The 24,917-nt window shown below is 39.1% G+C and overlaps 1 protein-coding gene and 1 long non-coding RNA gene across 6 annotated transcripts in view; both read left to right on the forward strand.

Moving 5' to 3' along the window:
* SETD3 (SET domain containing 3, actin N3(tau)-histidine methyltransferase) overlaps nt 1-24,652 on the forward strand; it is a 47,267-nt gene extending 22,615 nt beyond the window's left edge. For 4 of the 5 annotated variants that reach the window (XM_083518425.1, XM_083518427.1, XM_083518426.1 and 1 more), the window contains exons 7-13: nt 11,725-11,783; nt 13,165-13,279; nt 17,147-17,221; nt 20,029-20,195; nt 21,002-21,087; nt 22,001-22,161; nt 23,291-24,652. In XM_083518425.1, coding sequence (XP_083374551.1) covers nt 11,725-11,783; nt 13,165-13,279; nt 17,147-17,221; nt 20,029-20,195; nt 21,002-21,087; nt 22,001-22,161; nt 23,291-23,737 — 1,110 coding nt within the window. In that variant the 3' untranslated portion in view covers nt 23,738-24,652. Of the gene's footprint in view, nt 1-11,724; nt 11,784-13,164; nt 13,280-17,146; nt 19,070-19,445; nt 20,196-21,001; nt 21,088-22,000; nt 22,162-23,290 lie in introns of all 5 variants that reach the window. The other variant, XR_014529467.1, reaches the window with a different exon arrangement.
* LOC310686053 lies at nt 4,710-8,964 on the forward strand. Its single transcript, XR_014515684.1, has 2 exons — nt 4,710-8,674; nt 8,707-8,964. It is a non-coding gene; the product is annotated as an uncharacterized lncRNA (long non-coding RNA).
* Nucleotides 24,653-24,917: the final 265 nt, after the last annotated feature.

Below are 24,917 nucleotides of genomic sequence, written 5' to 3' on the forward strand. Positions count from 1 at the left end.
GTGATTAAAAGTTGAATTTTAAAGTGTGAAATAAAGTGGAATCCAGTGAAGTTGACAAAGCCAAAGCAGGAACATTGTGGAAGTGATGAAAAGAGAAAATGGGACTTGACTCAGCATTCGTAAGAGAACCAAGATGTAGATTAAGGAAGGCTGGTGAGAAGAACATAATCAAGATGAGAAATAATAACAGATTGAAAAGTGTTTTAGTAGTGCTATATGGAAGAAAGGAATTAATCTTAGAAATATTGAGGTCATGAAAAAAGATCTGGGAAGGTCACAGATATGGGAGGAAAAGGATAAAGTGGAATCAAAAGCAATACCTAGATTATAAGTGTTATAGAAGAATAGCAATACTAGTTAAGAGGGGGAGAACAATGCAAAGAAAAGATCTGGCAAGACCAAATTTTTAAGATTTAGTTTGAAAAGACAAAATTGTAATTGTCAACATAGAAATGATAGGAGAGATCATAAAGAATATGATGAGTTGGGGCCTCAATACAGATCCCTGCAAGAGACTAACAAAATGAGGGAAAATTTGTGAGAAGGAACCATTAAAAGACATTTTGAAATAATAATTAGACGAATATTGTGAGGGCAGAAACTCTGTTTGGCTAGAGACAGGAGAAGAATGGAAGTATTATCAAGGGCTGAAGACACACAAGCCCTGCTTTCCGAACACAGTGCGTTCCCAGGAAATTGTTCGTTAGGCGAGTGTTTGCACAATGAGCTGATGATTTCCATTATTTCCTATGGGAACATTTCTAATCCATGATTTGTCTGATCCCTCTCCCTCCCTCCATGCTTTCTGCCTGAAACAGCTGGTTTCAACCAGCACAACACAAACAACTAAGGAAGTGGGCAACCTTCTGATATTTGAATCAGCCATTTGTGTAGCAAGGTTGGGTTATAATTCTTTGTGTTTGGATAACTGAGATTTTGAATAACGAGCGTTCCAGTAGTGGGATCTGCATGTACCATCCACAGTATAGAACTAGCATATTCTATATTGCAAGGTGAGGATCCCTGCTAGGCAGCCTGAAGCACACAGCAGAGTGTGTCCCTTTGCTACACTGTCACCCAGGATTTGGATACTAATATTTTCAAGATAAATAGAAACCAATTCACTAAGTCCCTTTTCTGTAACTGGGAAAATTGGGAGGCTGAGTGAGAACTTCCCATTTTGAAAATCATAAACTTCTCATTTGGGAAACAGTTATCTCCTGTATTTTGGACCCTGCTTGCCAACATAACTACTTTTAATTTATTTCTGCTTCTCTGAATGGCTTACGATCCCATTAAAATAGTCTCCCCAAACACTTTGTCTGAAAACGCTGTGCTTCAAAACCATATATGCCAATATTAGATGAAATTGTTTCTGCACATTTTTAAGCCGCACTTGGGAGAAATATTATGTTGGCTAGAAAATACAGAGGTCTATGGAGACTCTTGCTTTAGAAGATGAGGTTTCTAACCCCTCTCCTGTCCACAAATTCAGAAGAGCGGTTGATTCTGCAGCTATAATAGTACAACCGCTTATTTTCCTCATATCAAGTTGCACTTCCAGAGAGCAACTGCCTCCATCCCCAGGGATGTTATCTGTGTTTTGGGACTCCATGCCTCAACAGTTAATCATACTTTTTCACTGATACATAGGCCTTATTGTTAGGATTTAATACTTTTTTTCTTGATGTAACTGCAGTTATGAATGTTCAATAAAATCAAAGCACAGTAGAAAGCTGGTGTATCTAGAGTGAAATACTCAAAGGAGATATATATTCTAAGCACTGTTAAACTATTTAAGGGACTTATCTTGGTGGAAATTAGTAATTTAACTAAATTAGAAAATGGATTATCTCATACACTCTTAGAGTCTTGTGATACGTCTCAGTGTAGGAGGCTGGAATGTTTCTGAAGTGAAACTTATAAAATGCTTCTTTCTGTGTTTGCTGTGATAAAACTTAAGCATAATTGCTTCCCTCTATTCACTGAGTGCTGTCCAATAATTGCTGCACTAGCCAAAGTAATCCTAAGTCATTTGAAAGTCCTAACATACTGCTCTGTCTTGTACGCACTGCTCTTGCCATGTAGAAAGGGTTCTGCTAACCACCATTATATCAAGTAATTTCAGTGGACTGGTGAAAATAACTTTTGTTTAGAACACCAAGAGTTTTTGTGTTTTCACTAAGCTTTCAGTGAAAATACTATCTAGAGATTTTTAAAATATTAAGTGGTTTATAAATGCAAACAAACAAAAAGCTGTTAAATAAGACTCTGATTGGCATCCTGACTGGTAGTACCTAAAAATTACTGAACAGTCTGGCCGTTACAATGAATGTTATATTGTAAAGGTTATGGGTATTGAATTATTGATTATATGATTATACCGAATACTATATTAAATGCCAATTTATAAGCCTTCATAGAATCAGATTTGCAGAGAACACTAGGGTCACCAAGTCCAGCTCCCTGCAATGCAGGAATCACAAGTAACACATCCCTGACAGATGGCCATACAACCTCTGCTTAAAAACCTCCATTGAAGGACAGGCCACCACCTTCCAAGATAGTTCAAAGTTTTTTGTTATTATTAATTACCCATCCTTCACCCTAAGGTCCCAGGGCTTAAAACAATTTGAAATGCAACATTGAGAACAGTTTTAAAACTTCCAAAAAACACAATTTATATAAGAACATAAGAGCCCAGCATCCTGTTTGACACAATAGTCAACCAACAGCTTCCTTTGGGAAGTCCTGCAGCGATTGGTATTCAGCGACATGGTGCCCCTAGTCCTGGAAGTGGTACTATATCCCATCATGTGCTATACATGAGTGCAATTTCCATTGTTGTTTGCTTCAAGTAAATATGCATAGAATCAGACCATTAGTAACTTTGATTCACCACATTATTGAATGGAAAATATTTAAATCTATGCGTGATTCTAATTAATTGTAATTAGTGGGACTTTAAAATTCATAACACTGCAATCCCAAGCATATTTACTCAGAATGTCCCAATGTATTCAATGAGTTTATCCTAGGTTAGTGTTTATTCTAAGGCACGATCTTTTTCATTGTTTCATAGGCCAGCTGGAAGGTGACATGGGTATAGTAAATAAATTTGAGATACTACAATGTGTATACCCATCTCTCTCTCTCTCTCTCCCCACCCCCCAATACCTTTGGTTTAATGGATGCTGGTCCTTCCATATGATTGATCTAGTTTGCCCTAGAAAGCTGTGTGGGTTTCCTAAGGGTACATCTTTTGAGTGTGCCTTTCTGCATAATGCAAGCTGACAAGAATTACTGTTGGAAGAGAAGAACTTTGAAGTAATCTACTCAAAAGACATTGAGTTACTTGCAGAGTATGTGCTAGTAGAACACTGGAAAGTTGGTTGATGCACATTTAATTATAGGCTCTTATTGACTAGTGACACAGTTTTAGCTCAGTTTTTGTTGGTATTTAATTTTTAATACTAATTAATTGTAACAATACTTCAAATTTATTTATTTATTTAAACACACACACACACACACACACACACACACACACACCGTTTGATTGTAGAAAAAAACCTCTAGTACTAATTTATTGTCAGTTATCCTTCTCCTTTGCCCTCACTGGCCAGAAACTGGATAATGTATTTTTGCTTACAATTCCTTTCACTGAAAGGATGGAAGCCTTGATTTTTTTTAAAAAAATAAGAATTAGGAAAGAGGCCTGGAATATCCTTAAGGTGATCAACCTCACGCCTTCCCATGACTATGCCCTCTCTATTGTTTTCAGTTGGGGTGTAGGCATTAAAATGCAATGATACTTCTCTTAGACTTAAAAAGTCATAAAGATGGTTGCAGTCAGTTGGAAGGCACAGCAAGGAACTATTGCTGTGTAGCCTCCCAGCTGTTTCAGCACTGATTCTCTGGGGCAGATAAGCACTTGACTAACCCATCCATAGCTAAACAGTGTTGGGGTGTGTCGAGCATTATTTATGCAGACTCTTATTCAGTGTGGCCTCATTTCAAAATAAGTTGTGAAATACCCTATTTTGAAATTTGGTATTAATTTAATGTCGTTCAAAGCTCAGATGGCAAATTTTTTTCCTCTGTATGTCCCCAGATTATTTCATTATCAATGTTTCTTTGAAGGTTCAGCTAACATTTTTTGCTATTTATATTGTGCATAAAGTTACAATATGGCGTGCTTCTAAGTATCAGGAATGATTTAGTTTACCTTGTGGCATATCACTTAAGCTGTGTTCCAATTTAATGCCAAGCCATGGCTTGGTGATCAGAAAAATCTTTGCTTGTTCATTTGCCCCTTCTTCCTCATTTTACACAAGTTCTTTTTTCCACTTCCTGAGTTTTGCTAACAGTAGTTCGCTGTGATATTTGAATAAGCAAACTGTGGTTAGTGCTTTGCTTCTAAATTTAAATTTGCAAGCTGGGTTTTGGAAGGCACTAAATTTAGCTTCCCAGTTTAGTAGTCAGTAATAAAGTGATAATAGTATTTAGGTCTAGTAATGCATAGAAAGGTGCCTTCTGATCAATATTGTTTTGATTATATGTTGGAACTATTTTGTATATTTGCAAAAATTATATTGTTACTCCTGATTATTTTGCTACTGATTCTAACTGTAATTGAGAATCCTTGGTTTCCTCCTGCATTTTATTCTACACCCATTCTTTAATAGATGGATTATAAACCAATCTACATTATTTTTTAAAAAAGTATTATTGCCTACATATTGATCTTTTGTATCTGAATTGGAGTAATATACCCACCTAGTCATGATCTTAAAACAGTCCATCCTTTTTACTGTATTTATGGAGAATCTATATGCCATTTGCAAAATGTTTTCCCAGATATCCAGTAGTATATTTTTGCCAATTATGGGGGCCCATTTTTTTCATGTAATCTCTTATTTGTTCATATTCTGTTAACATATTTGTTAAGCAGCTGATATTACTTATTAACTTCTGTAGTTTTCATGATAAGGTGTTTGAATTCATTCGTATCTCATTATTTGCAAACATAATTTCAGTTATTCTTGTACACAGTACTTAATTTGAAGGCACTCAAACCAGGTGAGTTTCTCTTTGATACGGCTATTACCTAATCAGGGGAACAGCTGATTTAATCAGCTGAGTTTTAGTTGATTGGCTAAAGCTGCATAGGAATAAAATAGTTTAAAGTGGATGTACATATGTGTTGTATCAGTTTAGAAGAGGCATTCTGCTTCCACGTGAAAGAAGAGTGGGAATGCCTCTAATAAAAGGAGTGATGATGCCTCCTCTAAGATACCTCTTCTTGCCACTTGATGTATTGTACTCATATTGAAACAGTTACTTCATCAACCAGTGTACCTTATTAATCAAATGTTGCAGATCTGCTTTTTCTGTTATTTATTTGTTTAACAGGACTTGCAGTTACAGCAACTTTAGAGAGAAGAGGTTCTCTTAGAGCTGTTTGCTTCAAAGGTTTTTCGTGGCTGACAGAGCAGTAGCAGCCAGAAAGTGCTGATAGATTTTACTGCAGCAAGCCTTATGCACATGCATGGCACATGCTTGTTTTTTTCTGCACACTTTACACGTTGGCCTGAAATCATCATGTAGCACCCAGACTGATTGTTAATGAGATCTCTCCTCCCCCTCCTGCCTATTAATAGGAAGGGGCTGAGGAAAAAAGATCTCATTAGGATAAAGGGGAGACCACTGAGAATGAGGCAGCAAAGCATTGTGCTTGGTCAAAAGGGGGGAAAAAGCCTTGAGCTCTGTGTTCAAAGACATGCAACTTAACAAGGTGAAAATCTTAAGCCTCTAAGTACCTTAAAGTCCCCTTGCTTTTTTGCCACAAAGGTCTTAACTATAACCCACGTTGAGATGATACAAAGAAAATAACCTCATCTTGGTGCCGTTCAGGGATTCCTTGTGGCTGTTGGAAAGATGAGAATTAATGTATGGATTCTTTTCACCAGCAAATTAAGTTCATGTGAAGACATGGACTTCTGAAGGCCTCTTCTGGCAGCCATCATATTCTACAGCATACAGTTAACATTAACTGGTCAGTGAACTCAGATGCATGTGTGAGCTATTAATACAGGAATGAACTCAATCCAGATTCTGCAATGCCATTACTCGCTGCAGGAAAACAGTTGAAGGTAGTTTTCTGATTGCTAATCCAATACATTAAACAGCAATGCAAGTGGCAGCTGATATTTAAATACAGGCACATTTCAGTGTTGGCTCTTGTTCTCTCCTTCCTTCTCTTTTTGTTTTTCTCTGCACTAATATATTTGTAAAATTGGAATAATTAAGAGCAAGGCTCCCATTGACAGGAGAAGAGGTGATAATATATTTTCCAAGGTGGCATGTGAACTCTTCACTATGTCAGTTATGGAATTGCCTAGCTATGTGTTACAGTGTTAGTTATAATCTGGATAAATTATTAAGCAAATGGAGCTGACCATGATCCTAGTTATTGAGGTAGACATACATAGGGTTGTACTGCATGCCATGGTCTCTTGATTCACCATCTATTAGAATTAAATTTCCCATCTCCAAACCTTTCTTTGTTTACAAATATCCATGTAAATAGTCTTATTACTAGTCCAATAAAACGGCAGTGTGTGCTTTTCAATTAAGCATTTGTCCTAATGTTCCCATTTGCATTTTTTTAGAAGTCTGCTACATATTCAGAGTTGACTAAAATAAAGTGAATGTAATACTGTTTCTAAAGCTAAGGAAGCATGAACTTAAAAGATCTGATTTTTGCCATTTATCAACTGGTTGCTTCATTTGAATAAGTGTCTATCTCTTTTTGATCAACCTGAAAAATTTGCATGCTCTGCAGCAGCCATATTCTATACTTTATTAAATATCTGTCAATTATAAATATCAAGGTTTTACATTAATGTCAAGATAGTACATCAAAAATTCATGGAATATGTGACTTTTTCCAAGGGTATTTAATACTTAATGCATTTGTGTCATTTTTCTTTCTAGATATATTGACAGGTTTTATTAAGTGTTTGTTAGGGAGATTTCATTTTTACCGAGGGACTGTAAAGAGAAGCTGCATGCTAAATCGATTTTTTAATCAGAGTATTCTTCTCTTGGTCACTTCAGCAGAGATACGCCAACATACTTTAAAACTCTGGAAAGCATTCTCAGAAATTCAGCAATTAATTTCTTTATAACACAATTCTCTAAACACGTATATGTTGCTGTGAAACAGTAATAATTTTGTATTATAATTCAGTATTGTTTCCTGTGCTCCATTAAGAGTAGAGCTTGATTTCTGGAACTGTTCAAATAAGGAAATTTCCTTTGGAAAAATGTATCTTAAAAGGTACAGATGGCTTTCAAAAACATTGTATAAAGCTGTTGACTTTTATTTTCCCTGATCATTTTTAGTTTTTGCCATTTAACACATTATTAAACACCAATTGTGTTAGATACGGAATGTGTCCACTTTCAGTGCTATTTTAGTATCGGCAACACAACCAGGATAAAACTGGAACTATAAATGTGCATCCACAGATTGAGAAGTCCTATGTTTTCCTCCTTGAAATAATACCTTTATGGGCAAAGCATACACTTCAAAATGCATAATCAAGTTTGCATTCTGTTGCAACTTTCTTCTATGGGCAGTGTTTGATGAATTTGTATGGTTTGGGGCAGGAAATGAGAAAATACTGAGAAGGAGCTGGAATCAGGTTAGTAACCAAGGGATGACAAACATAGCATTTACACATGGGCCACATAGTCCCTTAGGGCAGGGGCAACTGAAATGATGCTCTCCAGATTTTGGACTACAAGTCACTTCAGCCCCAGTCATGACCAGCATTGAGGTATGATGGGAGTTGTAGTCCACATCATCTGAAGGGCACCATGTTGGTTACTCTTGACACAGAGTGGATGTGTAGATTGCATGTTTTTAATGAGAGTGTACTGTTAAGATTATGTCCCGGACCAGAATACCTTAGGAAATGCCCATTTGCATAGCCTGAGGTGGTAATAGGCAAGTTTCTATGTGTTGAGGCTCTGCTCTAGGCTTCCTCTGTTCATGAACACGCTAGCAGAGCCCTTTTAGTGGTGATTTTCCAGAGGCAGTGATCTGCTCCTTTTTTCGTGAGGTTAAATTGGTCTGTTCAGTACAAGGCTTTTAAGTGACTTTATGGATACAGTCGCACCTCAGGAGTTGAATGCCTTGTGAGTCGAACGTTTTGGCTCCCTAATGCCACAAACCCAGAAGTGAGTGTTCTGGTTTGTAAACGTTCTTTGGAACCCGAACGTCCGACGCAGCTTCTGCAGCTTCTGATTGGCTGCAGGAGTTTCCTTGGTTTCCAAACGTTTTGGAAGTCGAATGGACTTCCGGAACAGATTCCGTTTGACTTCCGAGGTACGACTATATATTTGAATGTCATATTAAACCATAGTTCATGTATAACGCTACTCAGAATTCCCCATTTCACTCTTCCCTCGATCATGGCTGCAAAAAGCCACAAGCCTTGCTTTGTTGCATTGGAGTCAGAATTGTAGAGTTGGAAGGGTCATCTAATACAACCCCCTGCAATGTAGCAATCACTTGATAACAAACTTGGGCTATGGCTCGTGGTTTGTTTGTAGAGCCCAAGTTCGAAGGACACAACAAGCTTGTGGTTTTGCATGGGCATAAGTACAGCAAAGCAGGGAATCATTAAGCCACAGTTGAACATTAGGGTGTAAGTTAGCTTTGCAGTTTTGGCAGCTTGCTGGACAGAACAATTCCCCCTCACCTCATACATTGTTCTTGGGGTTCCCCTGACCCCCTCAGCTAATTGCTTTTGTGGTTGAAAGTCCCATTGTGCAAACAGAGCTTCCACTGACCGGGTTTATTAGGTGAATTCTGGTTTAATGTGACATCGGAATCAGTTGTATATTTGTCTTGTTTAAAGAGCTGTTGTTGTTGTTTTAAAAAATCATAATAATGGAAACAAAAACAAGGTCAATTTTTAATTTTCTGTAAGCCAACATCATTTTTGTTTTTGTCGTTTTTTTACTGGACAAACATAGATTTCAAAACAATAAGGTCTGTGTGAGCTTTCATTCTCTGAAAAAGTTAGCTTCTTTCAGTCTGTGGTGAAGTAATCTGATCAACTATATCTTAATCGTTGTTAAATTCCATCTTGAAGAAAATTGCCCTTCTGCATGTTTTTAAGACAAGAGTTCTAAGGCTGTATTCTGTATTAAATGTGTTCCAGTTTGGTACCAGTAGGTGGAGTCATAGCCATTCTAGCAATCCCATTTTTGCTTCAGAGCGATCTTAACCAAAGGGTATGACCGCTTAGCTGGAAGAACCCTTTTCTTAGTTGAATTGTTACACAAAAATAATGTACAGTAACAGCACTTTTTGTCTAAGGTTGTTTTATGATGTCCATAGGTATTTTCAAAAAGGGTTTGCCCATAACAAGACAAGATGTTGGCTTTCTAATGTGTTTTTTCCCGCCATGTCAATGCAAAATATCTAAGCAAATTAATAATCAGTTATCTGTGAACATTTTTTACTTGTCAAGGTAACTTTTACCAAAATCGGTCCATTTGTGTAACCTTGAATTATATATTTTCACTGTATCAATGCCCACATTGTCAAACAGCAAAAACGGGATAACTGAAAAATTATGTGCTTGGTTTTGATTTCAATATGCTTTTTGATTTATAATGAGACTAGTGATAATGACTATCCTAAATTGTGACACTGAGCTTAACACAAATTATTCTGAGAATATGCAACTAAAATAGTCTGAAATGAAATTTTGCATGTAAACCAAATCACTTATTTTTTATTAGTTGAGAGAGCCGTGGTTTTCAGAGCTAGTCCATCCATAGGGCTAATTTAAGGGGTTGGAGAGAGCAGACACCTGGGACATAACACCCAATTGGCAGTCTTTTGTAATATATAATTTGCCTAAAATTGTGCACTGAGCACAAGCTTTTGTTTTCTAATTGATTTACGGTTTGAGCCACTTTTACCTCATCCCCTACTGTCCTGCACACAGTGCCAGCAAGTACATTACTGTGAGAGATGATAAATTACCATGCACTTGTGATGCTAATGCATCAAGAGTAAAGAAAAAAGAAAAAAAGGAGCACACTACATAGAGCTCCTTGCATTAACAGTGTTGCAAAGATACATCCAAGCAAAACTCATTTGTATCATTAGAAATAACCATTCATTTGATCACTTACTGAAACCTGCCTATTCAACTGTAATTGAAATGGAATATTAAAATGATACTGTTAATGGCTCTCAATCTCTTAAGAGGGGAAAGGGTTTTTTTTTAAGCATGTTCAAAAGGCTATGATTCTTTTTAGCTACTGTGTTTTAAAGTGCATAAGGCAAAGTGGCTTTGGAAGTACTTGAAGTCGGTTGGCCAGAAACGAGAGGCTAGTTCTGTGTAATTAATTCCTCTTTTAAATCATTCTTATTTCCTCATAATAATTAAGGTATGCTTGCCAGATTTCAGAAAGTAAAATTCCTGAGACACCCCCAAAGTCGTTGAGCTTCCTCTTTCTGGGGCTGGCTGAGCGGCAGGCACCGGGCATGTTATGAGCTCCTTCCCAAAGGGAGAGATTTTAGATTCAGATTTGCAGAGTTCGAAGGGGCCTTTAGGATCATCTAGTCCAACCCCCTGCAGTGCAGGAGTCTTTCACCCAACACATGGGACTCAAACCCACAACCCTAAAATTAAGAGTATCATGCAGAGCTATCCTGGGGGGGGGGAGGGGATGGTTAATGCATACAAACAACCCCTCCCTGCTCAGAATTCTTTTCCCAACAGATGTGGAGTATTTCAACCCAACCCCAGAGTGAGATCCCAGCATTCTGCAGAAGGAGTAGGAATGACAAGTTCACATTTCCTTCACATAGATGGGAAGAGGCTTTCCTTTTTACCCGCCTTGGTTTCCCCTCCACCAGATCAGAGAAGACAAGAGAGACTCCATCCCAAATCCTAGAGAGTCCCTGCCAGTCAGCATATAGACAACACTGAAGTAGAGGGTCCAATAGCTTCCTATGTTCCCAATTCTAAGCATGATTACTCAGAGCTTAATTCCATTTATCTCAATAGGGCTTACTGCCTTGTAAGGTGCAGAGGCATGCAGCCTTTAACATGTGGTATGTCCAAAATATAATTATATAACCTATGCATGTGACCATAACTGCTTCAACATTTAAATGTATTATGACTTGCAAGGCATGTGTAACGTCTGATTATTATTACTTAAAAAAAAGAAAAAGAAGCATTTTTGGATGTAAAGGAAGAGAGATGCTTAAAATACATTCACCCCTAAAGTGTGACTAAGGAGAACAGAGAATTAACATTTCAGGTTAAGAAAAGAAAAGAATTGGGACAAGCTTTTTCTCAATCAAGTTTTTATGTGTGGCGTGGAGATGGGAGTCCACCTTAAATGTGTGTGAGAGAGATGTTGTGGGTTCCAGTCTTTGAAATATGAAGAAACAGATTTATAGCGGCTGCTGGGCACAACAAATTAAGTTGACAGTGATGTATGAGAGCATAATAGCATGATGATCCCTCTGTAGCGCGGCTGGACGCCTCCTGCTTCATTTGGCTCTTGTTAGGATCTGTTAGGCAGCTAAATAATGAAATTCTGCTGACTGATTTCTGGTTGTTGTTTTTTGTTTTGTTTTTCCTTTTCAACTCTTCTCTGAATCCTCTTATTTCTCAGACCCATCCTAATGCCAGCAAACTGCCATTAAAGGATTCTTTCACTTATGATGATTACAGGTTGGTTTCCCTTTTTATATAAAAGTGGGTTGTTAAATGCCTTCAAATGCTTCCCTAGAAAATAATCAAGTTATTAATCATGAATCCCTGGTCCAGCCATAGTAGTTATATTACAGATCAGAGAATATAATTAATTTAGCCATCTAGATTTTACCATCAAAAGTTTTATAGCTAACCAGTTAGCATTAGTTAATGGTTGTTTCTAAATGCTGTTGTATTACTTTTCTTAATGCTTTATATTACTTTTTTAATTGGCCTTGGCCCACAGTTACTGTTTAATACTCTGGTATCTGTTAAAACAAAAGTAAGACCATATATATATATATATATATATATATATATATATATATATATATGCGCGCGCTGGAGCATGCTTTGTAAGAAAAGGAATTACATTCATAGAAGTCTTGCTATGTCTGAATTGACTCCCAGAGAAATTATCTTAATTTTCTGACTTATTATTGAGCTGTCACATCAAACCAATACATTAAGCAAAACTGGATACAACTTGTTTGTTTGCTTAGTCTGTCCCACATTCCTTTAGGTTTTCAGAAGATAGATGCTGCAAGTGATTTTTTATTATTATTATTATTATTATTATTATTACTACTACTACTACTACTACTACTATTAACAACAACAACAATAATGTTATTATTACTCCCCTCCCATCCGACTAGATTGCCCCAGCCACTCTTGGTGGCTTCCAACAAAATACTTAAAATACAATGAACCATAAATCATTAAAAGCTTCCTTATACAGGGCCGCCTTCAGATGTCTTCTAGAAGTCATATAGACATTTATCTCGTAGACATCTGGTGGGAGGGTGTTCCTCAGGGTGGGTGCCACCACCGAGAAGGCCCTCTGCCTGGTTCCCTGTAACTTCACTTCTCATAGTGAAGTTACCGCCAGAAGGCCTTCAGAGGTGGACCTCAGTGTCTGGGCTGGACAATGGGGGTGGAGATGCTCCTTCAAGGGCCAAAGCTGTATATCGCTTTAAAGGTCACCATACGTGGACAGAAGACAGTAGATTGGCAAGGGATTCTGATTCCCAATTGTTTTGCAGTAGCAACAGCAAGCAAAATGACCCCCCCCCCCAAAAAAAAAAACCTAGGTTGTTGAAATGGAGAAAGAATGGTGTTCTTCTGAAAGAACTGTGAACTCATTTCAGTTCTTATACTGAACAGTTATTACTTGGCTCTTGATGTGCTCAGAGGCACCCTGTTCAATTCTAACAATATGTCTTTTTCACCCGACTGGTTGGTACTAAGAGCAGATTTTTTTTTCTGCTATTGGTAGAAAATTGGGAAGGATTATAATCTGAATTGGAACTTTTTGTCTATCTATGGCTTTCACTAAACTGAGTATTTTGTCTTGTAGATGGGCAGTTTCCTCTGTCATGACACGACAAAACCAGATTCCTGCTGAGGATGGTTCCCGGGTTACCTTAGCACTGATTCCTTTATGGGACATGTGTAATCACACCAATGGGCTGGTAAGAACAGTGTTGTTGGGTTGTGTGTGTGTGTGTGTGTGTGTGAGAGAGAGAGAGAGAGAGAGAGTGTCCAACAGCACATTGACTAATTCACAGTGGCTATCCCTGGGATAATGGATATGTCTCAGGTTGACAAGACAACTCTAAATATGTCAGGACGAAGGAAATATTTTTAACAGGTGTTTAACACACAAAAAAAGAAGGAGCCAGACACTCAGAGGTAAAAGAATTCCAATACAGTGGTACCTCTGGATATGAACGGGATCCGTTCCGGAACCCTGTTCAGATCCTGAAGTAAACGTAAGACCCGACTGCGCATGCGCGGGTCGCATTTCGCCGCTTCTGCGCATGCGCATGATGTCATTTTGAGTGTCTGCGTGATCGGTGAAACCTGGAAGTAATGCACTCCGTTACTTCCGGGTCGCCGTGGAGCGCAACCCGAAAATATTCATCCCAAAGCTACTTCAACCCGAGGTATGACTGTAGTAAGCAGCAAAATGGGGGGCACCCTCTAGGCATGAAAGGTGTTGATTTGGGGATGCAAATGTTTGTTTCAGAGGACCGTACCACCTTAAAACTAATAGCTGGAAAGGAGGAGAAGTACAATATAATGTTGAGGAACAAAATCATCAATACAAAGGAACGGCTTTGTGCAGAAGTTGTCTTTATCCAAATCTGCAGTAAAAACAGAGATATGTTGCCTCCTTTCTTGAGCTATGATGTTTGATACCAGCTGATGGATCTCTTGTATCTCTGTTTTTCTATAGTATTAATATTAGTAATTTTGGGCTTGTTGCATGATGATCCTCTCCGTCCAGTAGGCTCTAAACCTCTGGCAGCACCAACAACCAGTTTGACTGTCAAGTCACAATACCACTAGAAAATAACAATGAGAAATACATGAAGACAGTATTCTTGACAGAGTTCTTGGAACAGGATGATCTAATTAGTAGTGTCAGGAGCAAGAGAAAGCAGGATGGACACGGTTCCAGCTAAAACCAAAAGAGCCTTTTATTATTTAGCTTGTGGAAGAAGAAGAAGAAAGGCCCATGGGGTAGAGCAAGAATAGAGATGCATTATAGCTGACGTGACTGGAGAAACATCTCACCACCAACTTTGCAGCAGACTTCAAAGAAGGCAGGGTCATCTCTCTTCCAGCTTTCATGCAGTGAGTCAGGATTTCATGGAGCATCAGTATGGAATCAGAGGCCAGATTTGTGCTAAGCTCACAGGGAAATGCTTCATTGACAGGACTTGCCCATTTGTTGTAGCACACCTGGGTGTAAACAGTTTTCATCTGCGCTGGGACATCTGCACTGTCCCATTTGGTTGGCAAAGACATTTCTGAACCTCATGCACCTTCTCAAAACATAGCTGCAAATAATATAGCAATCTCAAGCCTAGGTCCATATGCAGCCCTGCAAGCCTCTCTGTCTAGCCCTTGGCATTCCCTCAGGCTGGTGCTCCTCCATGCCTCTCTCTAACCCTAACCCTAGCCCCCTTCAAGTGCTTTTGCCCGAGTAGATGTGTCCTTCAACTGGAATGATATGCATGAGTTTTGCCTGGATAGAGTGTGCGTTCGTGTAAACCTCAATAATTTGTATGGCTGGAATGTAGCCAGCTGTAATAAAGGGCGGAATCCTCCTATCTGTTGCCCTTCCACCCTCAGTCCATGAACTGTAGTGGGGACCTATAACTAAACCTGACCAGCACTGTAACATTGAATTTGCATTTAGCTTTAAGCATTTTCGGAAGGGGGGGAATCCAAAGTTTGCATTTTAATGAAACATTTTAATTCATCATTTTGTGCATATATTGGCCTATTTTTCATGTCTTAAGGTTTACTTTTCATGTCCCTTTGATATAGAAGGGGATGTTTCCCTTGAGCTCAATGAATGTTGTGGGCAGGTTGATACTCAAAATCAAAACTGTCCATTAGCTCTTTGGATTTTATTTGGTTCAGAGCCCTTTGCTGTGGCTATTTGCTTTTCCTAGCCCCCCTCCCTCATTGCTAGACTGTAGTCTATATTTCCCCTGGGTGTTGGTGCTGGGGATTAGCTAGGACTACTGCGCTAGTCCTTATGGGTTTGATCCCCCATGGATAGTTTCTCCTCACTTTTCAGCTCCTGGGACAAGAGGAATTTTTTTTTATAGAACTATAAAAATCCGACATGCCCAAATTCCAAGCTGCTTTTTTGTTTGGAACACTTGTATACAAACAAAAATGATATAAGGAAAAGAGAAACCTTTGAGAAGGACAAAACAGCAGGAAGCTATTCCACTAGGGAATGAGAGGAACAGCTTTTTTTAAAGAAAGAAAGAAAGAAAGAAAATGAAAGCCCATAAGACAAGTTTCATATGCCATAAAACCAGGCACCCTCCCACAAATTCTATATATCGAAATATTAAAAGAGCCCTGAAACACTTGAAACTGATTGTCATCCAATTTAAAGTATTCTGATTAAAGGTGTTAGTTTGAAGAAGAAGAAAAAACATTTTCCCTTTGTGTTTAAATGATGGCATGTGTCAGAGCAGGCAACATACTAGAAAAGGCATTCACTTGTATGTGATATAAGATTAATACCTCCCCTAAGATGATACCTGCAACCCTCTTTTTCTTCTGCTGCTTGATTAAATAGGGCACTCTTTTAAATCAATCAAAGATTTTAAATCTATTGATTTAACTGATTATTCAACTAAGCATTACAGCTCCAATTGAAACTGTAGATTTTGTTTCAAATCCCATCTTCAGGACACAACTATGTATGAGGCCTGTTCCTTGAGATTGGTATGTTTTCTGTGTTGTACAGCTTGATTTATCAAGAACATTCCTGCTTTATGAAAATAATATTGTGGGACAATTTCCATGTTAATAATGAGCCACTTTAGTCCTTGTGGTTTGATAAAAGAAATATGGTTAAGTGGCAACTTCTTCATCTTCCCACAGCAAAATCCCATCACCATCTAAGAATAATTACCTAAGTTTCAGATAAAGAGATTATTTGCAAATAAATTGGAGTCCTCTGAAGAAAGTATCCCCCAAAGAGTCACAGTTATCCACTCCTCTTTTTGATTCAGAGTGATGAAAAATGCACTGAGAGTTGAAGTGTGTGACAGAAACTAGTTCTCTTAGTGCAGTGCTGCAGAGGACCCCATGGGAGTAACTTGAAACTCAACAGCACTGTTATGTGCGAGAGGAGTGAACTCAGGACCAACACAAAGTGGTCTAGAAGGGTGCCATTTTTTATAGCTTTTCTATAATATTTGAGAATTGTTGGAGAACAGGTGATGTCCCTGCAAGCTGGAAGTGCGCAAATGTTGTCCCCATCTTTAAAAAAGGGGGGGATTATCTGACCAATCTCTCACCAGCATTTGAAACAGCGTTGGGGAGCCTCTGGCCCTCCAGATGCTGCTAAACTTCAACTCCCATAATCCCTGACCATTGGCCATGCTGGCTGGGGCTAAAGGGAGATGGAATCCAGCAACAGCTGGATGGGCACAGGTTCCCCAATCACTGCTCTAAAAGAAAGGAAAATACAAGGTAACTTCCCCAAGGACTAAGGGGCTTGACTTTGTTACAGGGTAGTAGGTGCTGTTTCTTCTTGTTATTTTTTAAGTAGTGGTCATTTTACATCCTTTAAAGCAGACACTCCCAAACTCGGCCCTCCAGCTGTTTTGGTACTACAACTCCCATCATCCCTAGCTAACGGAACCAGTGGTCAGGGATGATGGGAATTGTAGTCCCCAAACATCTGGAGGGCCGAGTTTGGGGGGTGCCTGTTTTAAAGGAAGATCAGGCTCATACAAACAAGCTTCAACTTTAAAATGCTGAACATTTTTCTTCTTTCTTTTGAATCCTCTGTATAGATCACTACAGGCTACAATTTGGAAGATGACCGTTGTGAATGTGTAGCACTTCAAGATTTTAAGGCTGACGAACAGGTAATCTTGAGATGTGTGTGTGTGTGATTTAACATTTGAAGTTCCATGTGTAGAATTCATAGATGTACAGATGCATCCAACTGATAGTAAATACACACAATTCTAATTTAGCTTCAGGAGTCTTGTTAATTTTCACTATGAGTGTTCCATGAGACATTCCTTACAAATGTGTTATAAAGACTGAGGATAGATAGCTCTCTTTTTTTGTAACATAAAAAGTGCATTTGTCATTGCAAAGGAAGAAGAATGCCTTGATCTAAAGCAACCTTACCTTGTGCCATGAGTAACTCAGCCATTTTTTGTTTTGAATGATAGCACATTGGTAGAAATGTTCACGTAGGTGAGGACTTTTAAAATACTTGACCTGAGCATCATGAGCTGGGCAGCCATTGTTTGTTCAGCATTTTGCTCTTTGGCATTATTTAGTTCACATTCAGCTGTTTTCTGACTTCTTACCACTTAACCGTCCAGAAAATAAAAGATGATGTCACTAACCAATTCAGCTGTCAGGATCCATTCTCCAAGGGATGTATAGCTCCTTTTAACAGGCATCAATATCTGCCTTCAGTGCTCACTTCTCATATCCTTGCGATTCATGTTGTCCATTATTACTGTTGACCATTAATTCTTGGACTTCCCTGTGATGTAGTATAAAGAGCTATTTGTTAATCCTGTTTATACCCCACCCTGTCACAACAGCTTGAAGTGGATGCTTCATATAGGTTTACAATTTCTCATAAATTTCTTGCAATTCTGAAACATGTCCCAGCTGCTAATTTAGCAAACGACATTATTAAGTAAAATTATTGGATGTTCTCATAGTCCATTGCGAACCGCCCTGGGATCTTTGGGTGACGGGCAGTATACAAATTTAATAAATAAATAAAATAAAATAAATCAGGTCATTTGTCCCCATAAACTTGCACACAATTAAGTTAAATTTGGTACTTACGGTATATATGTGGGGAAAGTGGAAAAAATATTATGTCCCCTTCTCTAGAGTCCAAAACTCCAGGCATCCATTAGCCACTGGTACCTGAAAAGCAACATGGTGACTGGCACGTGAATTACTAAAGAGATCAGGATGCAGATTTTCTTCTTCTACTGATGTGTGCTGCTGTTCAGGGGACCTGGTTCCTACCTCCTCTGAGTCTCTGTTTTGTTCCTTTCCCAACTGTGCTCCCTTCCGCTTGGTATATGCTATGCTCTGCACCCTTATACTGATATATATGTGGGCTAGCAGCAAGACCTTGTTTTCCTCTCCATCCCCACGAAGAGGGGAACAGACCAGAATATTCCAGCAAGTAAAGGGCCGGCCCACTTATAGGGCAGGGCGAAGCAGCTGCCTCAGGCAGCAGAAGCCTCCAAAGCAATGCTGGCATTGGTCCCACAAGCTCTTGACGAAATCACGAGAAACCTTGCAAGATTTTGGCAATATCTCACCAGAAGTTGATGCTGATGCCAGCGCCACAGCAACAGCGCTGGCAGAGCTGGTGGTGAAATGGGTCACACCGACCCTGGATCCCTCTTCTTACTAGTGGGCATGGGTTTCCATTTCTAGTTATTAGGAAAACTTACTAGCTTTGGTGTTTTGCAAAAACTTTGCACCCCTGCCGCTCAGGTGATCTTTGCTTTTTCCATTAAAAAAGACCAAGTATAAATCCACTAATGGCTAACAGAATGTGACAGAGGTGAAGTATGAAGCAGAGTTGACACACTGGAGAGAGGATAAGCATTCTCTTGGATATCTGTTGAAAAGGGGGAGCACTATCCAAAATTAATCATAGGGCACCAGTTCTGATAACTACAGTACACATTTATAGAATTAAACATTATTTAACACATAGAGTAGGGGACGCGGGTGGCGCTGTGGGTAAAACCTCAGCGCCTAGGACTTGCCGATCGTCAGGTTGGCAGTTCGAATCCCCGCGGCGGGGTGCGCTCCCGTTGCTCGGTCCCAGCGCCTGCCAACCTAGCAGTTCGAAAGCACCCCCGGGTGCAAGTAGATAAATAGGGACCGCTTACTAGCGGGAAGGTAAACGGCATTTCCATGTGCTGCGCTGGCTCGCCAGAGCAGCTTCGTCACACTGGCCACGTGACCCGGACGTGTCTGCGGACAGCGCTGGCTCCCGGCCTCTAGAGTGAGATGGGCGCACAACCCTAGAGTCGGACACGACTGGCCCGTACGGGCAGGGGTACCTTTACCTTTACCTTTAACACATAGAGTAGACCTCTAATCTCTCGGCTAGCTGGCTTCCATTCAGTGGCCTTGGGAAGGTAAGCAGAAGGAAAATCTCAGTTAACTTCCCCCCTGCCCTCCGCTGCGTAGTATCAGCAAACTCCATTAGACTGAACCCGGTTCAGGAATAATATCCAGTAATATTTTGAGGTCCCTTTAGAATGTGAATGCCATCTTTTTAGGTGAGGTGTTCTCTTTCTTTGCTTGGTCAAGTCATTTGACAGCTCATGGTACACCATTTTTTGGGAAAAAGCTGCATTTCTATGTGAATTCTGTTGCTCTCTGTTTCTAATGCATGTAGTTCTGAAGATGGTCAATAGAGGAGCTTTGGGCACATGTGGGTAGAGGTCTCTATGTTTAGAACAGCGTCCAAAGTGTTTGAGCAAAAGCAGTTCCTAGGGTTAAAGTTTGCATTGTCCATTATTTAAAGATAGCATTTTCATATGCATTGTGGTCTGCAGCACTATAGTATGGGGGGGGGGCGGGTTGTGTAATGTGTAATTTGTCATTCCATGAGTTGATCCTAAGCTATTTTTCTGTCCCTTCGCTTCTCTTTTCATCCTCCTAGATTTACATTTTTTATGGCACTCGGTCAAATGCTGAATTTGTGATCCACAGTGGGTTTTTCTTTGATAATAATTCACATGACAGAGTGAAAATAAAGCTTGGAGTGAGTAAAAGTGACAGGCTGTATGCCATGAAGGCAGAGGTCTTAGCTCGCGCTGGCATCCCAACGTAAGTCAAATTGAAAGACGCTGTTTTTGTATTGAAACATTTCAAGCTCTAAGGTCAAGTAGAACATTATAGCAAAACTGCTGTTCATTAAAGTAGGTGGAGCCTACATTATATCTCACTCCTATATAGTTATCTTAAATTGCTGTTATTAAGCATGTTTGCTGATTATGAGACACGTTTACCAACATCTTTAGAATAAATGTTGAAGGGCAAGAGAATATGCCGGTCTGCTATTTTTGCTCTCTGTTTCCCCTCATTATAAAAGTACTGTCATGGTCTATTTGTGACCTATAATGCTTTCAGCATCCTTCATTTTTGAACCATAAATCCAAACACACACTGTTACTTTTGAACCTTAATCTTTTTAATTCAGACTATTGTACAATATCTAGTCAGTGTTCTTTGGTTGAATTGCCAGCTATCTTGCTAGATTGAATAGATTTTCTTCGAATGGATTTTTCAATAATTTCTGATGGTCAGTATGTCAAGGGAGCAAGTGTTAATATTTTGTAGCTTGGAAATGAGGTTTCTATAGGTCTGAACGTGGTAAATGAAAGCATGCACAATTTTTATTAGATAGTTATATAAAGTAATAGTAAAGTAATACTTGACTAATCTATTATAGAGGAGGAATTGCTCAATTTTTATCTGAGAAAAGTTTGACCAGCTTCAGTTTAATGCTCAGAAGTTGGATTGACCCTTATGCAGCTTCACTTTACAATAATAAGAATATATTATAAATTAAGGATTTTCATACCGGATAATCAAGCTACCAAAGACTGACATCTTATTCCCTTTTTTTCTAGTTCTAGTGTGTTTGCCTTGCACTCAACAGAGCCTCCAATCTCAGCCCAGCTTCTGGCTTTCCTTAGAGTGTTTTGCATGACGGAAGGTAAAAAAACAAACAAACACCGTTATGAAAAATTGTATCAAATTTTGTTTGATTGTTTGAAGGTCAAAATGGGATTAAGGAAAGAAAGTTCAGGCCTCCAAAGAATTCCAGAGAAATTACTAGCCCACCAAAGAAAAAATATCCCAGCCTTTTTGACCATATATACCATCCTCTGGTAGACATTAATGGAACATTGAAGATATGGAAAGACTATTTTCCAGTTTGCAAAAGCTTTTATAGAATTTTAGAGTTGGAAGGGACCCTGCGGATCATCTAGTCCAACCCCCTGCAGTGCAGGAATATACAGCAGTCCCATGCAAGGATTGAACCTGCAACCTTGCCATTATCAACACCATGCTGTAACCAACCTAGGCAAATTTTACTTGTCACAATTGATTACACAAGTGGCTATTTACAAGCCTAGTTTGGAAGCCAAAATATATTCTTCAGGATTTTTATACCTCTTTTCTCTTGGAGATGCTATATTGAGGAAGGTGGGGAATTGCAAATAAAAGATCATTAGTTAGGTATTTATTTATTGGTTTTATGCAAAAAAACAAAAAACCCTCTCAAGGTGAGTTTGTAAGATGAAATAAATAAAAGCAATGTAAAACCACAAAATTTTAAAATTATGAACAATACACACTCTGTGATGGTGAAGCCTTCTTAGGCTGTGATATTTTCACAGACTTAGCTGGAAGAAAATCACATTGAACTTGGTGATGGCCAGAATAAATGGAACAATTCTCTGTTTTAGAGAATCGATTCTGTGAAAGTCTGGAGCTTCAGCTCTGAAGAACTCAGAAAGCAACAGGTCCACTTACTAATGCTCATGAATGGTTTGGTTTTGTTAGCCTTCCAGAGGCCAAAATAAATGGAGCAATTGCTGATTGTCCTTTCTCCTCCTCAACAGATGAGCTGAAGGAACACTTGATAGGAGAGCATGCAATCGACAGAATCTTCACTCTTGGCAATTCTGAATTTCCAGTGAGCTGGGACAATGAGGTGAAACTTTGGACATTCCTTGAAGCCAGGGCATCTCTTCTGTTAAAAACCTACAAAACCACTATTTTGGTAAGACTTCTAAGAGCATGCTCGTACTTGTAAACCTAACAGGATATTTGGTCTAATCTCATAGGAATGAGTTCATCTTTTAAAAACATTCCCTTTGATGCCTTTCTCCTCTAGAAAGGAGTTAATAGTATTCTTTGTGCTTGAGAGATGTTTAGAGGTGTAAGCTCATCATTTGGCTGCTGCACTGTAGGTTTTCTGAACTTTGTACAGTGGTACCTCTGGTTACGTACTTAATTTGTTCCGGAGGTCCGTTCTTAACCTGAAACTGTTCTTAACCTGAGGCATTACTTTAGGTAATAGGGCATCCCGCTGCTGCCGCTGCACGATTTCTGTTCTCATCCTGAAGCAAAGTTCTTAACCCGAGGTAATATTTCTGGGTTAGCGGAGTCTGTAACCTGAAGCGTATGTAACCGGAAGTACCACTGTATTCAGAAATGGACCATGATCTACAGCCCATATGCTGGGCTTCTGAAAAAAAGGAATTTTCTATTTTAGTATGTGTGCGGTAATTTGGGGTTGAGGAGGCAGGAATGGACCTCTTAATGCTTATGATTTATACCCACTTTTCAGACACACTCATTCCAGCTACTCTATAGCAGTGTTTCCCAAGCTTAGTTCTTCTGCTGCTTTTGGACTACAATTCCCATCATCCCTGACCACTGATCTTGCTAGCTAGGGATGATGGGTGTTGTAGTCCAAAAACAGCTGGAGACCCAAGTTTGGGAAACACTGCTTTATAGTGTCTTTCTGGGCATGGAAACTCTTTTGTCTTCTCAAAAGGGTTCATCGAATTGCAAACATTTCCTTTTTTTCAGACCTCCACTGACTTAAGTTTCCAAGACAGTTTCATACTCAGTATTATCTGCTCACTTTAATGACTCTTCTTTCTGCCCCTTAGGCCTAGAACACCTATCAGCTGCTACCTTTCACTATGTATAACTGCATTCATTTTTACATTTGACCTGGCATAACAATGGCATTGTTATTATTAATACAGCAGCGTAAAAAACTGGTACCTTTGACCACTTACAGACGTACAGCTTTATGGTTAAAATCCAAAGCCCTGCTTAGATTTTGGTGAATACACAACGTTTTATTCTCTTCTCCCCTCCCCAATTTCTGTTTTTAGGATGATAAATCTTTTTTGGAAACGCATGACCTTACCTGTCACGCGACAATGGCTATTAAACTGCGCTTAGGAGAGAAAGAAATTTTGGAGAAAGCAGTCAAGAGTGCGGCCGCCAACAGAGAGTACTATGGCAAACAAATGGCAGAAGGAGTTCTCCTCCCCAAGTATGAAGAGAGTAATATTGCCTTACTAGAGAATACTGTGGCAGACTCAAGACTCCCAATTGTCTTGAGAAACTTGGACGAAGAGACAGAGGATCAAGAGGACTTAAAGATTGAGGAAGCCATTGGGGCAGAAGTTGCAGCAAACGGATTTGTGAATGGTGACAATTCATTGCTTAATGGGACCAAATCGGAAAACGAAAATCTAAATCAAGAGGAAAGTAACAGAGAGACTGAAGATGCCAAAGAATCTTCTTCAGACAGTACTGATGAGGTTAAAGAATAGCTCTAAAATAGTTTTGAATTTATTGTGAAATTGAAAACTAGCAGGTGTTCTCTTCTTCTTCTTCTTCTTCTTCTTCTTCTTCTTCTTCTTCTCCGAAAAGTGATTTACATTGGTGTGTTTCCTAACATTTCTTTCTGCAGAGGAAAATGTTTTTTGCTGCTTTATAATAATAATAATAAAAAAAGATTTTTAAGTTATTTAAAAGATTTAGCATCCCTTTTCTACTAAGATTGCCATCTTGCTTTTGGAAGACTAGGGTCCAGGAAAAATGAGAGAGGTGGTACCTTTGGAGAATTGTGCAGCCCTCGGTTAGGAAAACGTGTTTACTTCCTAGGGAAGAGTTCAACTTTATCTGCTATCTTTCTGTTCTGTTTTCTTTGACTTCTAAAATGTAAAGCTTGTTTTCTTGTCCAAGGAGGTGGCAAGTTTGACTGACTGACCACTTGGCATAGGCAGAGATCAGAGCAGCACAAAAGAGTAGATGCACTGAAAAGTAGATACACCCTTAAAAATGTAAGGTGGCAACCTTATTTTCACTAGGTTTCAAACGTTAAGAATACATTCTAATTACAGTGGTTTCTATGAACTATCGTTTATTTTGTGGTTTGGTTCACTGTACAAGAAACTTAATTTCCCACCCCATCCATATCCTTGAAATCAAAGTGCGCAACTACAGTACATCCTCAGTTTGTTTATTATTATTTTTTAAGGCTTGACTTTTTTAAAATTTCAAAATGGCACTGGTTTAATTTGGTGAAGGAAGAGATTGGAAGCAGCTCAGCCCAGCCTCCAGATGCAAACTGTGTTGTTCAGAGTGAGGCTGCTCCCCAACCTTTTCAGATTTTCACAAATAGCTAGAGATTTTCAAAGCTACACTTTTGACTAAGAAAATTATTAAAAGTAAAACTTGATTAATTTGTGTCTGCTACTTTTTCATTCATTTTGCATGAGCATAAGCGTTGGACGTATCGACTTAGATTTCGGCTCTGGTTACACAGGCTGCAAGGGAGTTGGGATAGGAGTTGTAAGTGGCAGGGTCTGGGGACACAGCAGGGGTGAGAGGAACTGGATCCCACCAGTGTGGACTGCTTTGGCGTGTGGGTGGGGCACCGTCCTCTCAAATCATGTGACAACAAGCGATTCAAAGGTCAGGTATTGGCTTTCAGTGGAAGATTCTTTG

Source organism: Podarcis liolepis (assembly GCF_965112155.1).
Source record: "Podarcis liolepis genome assembly, chromosome: 1".
In the NCBI taxonomy this organism is placed as follows: Eukaryota; Metazoa; Chordata; class Lepidosauria; order Squamata; family Lacertidae; genus Podarcis; species Podarcis liolepis.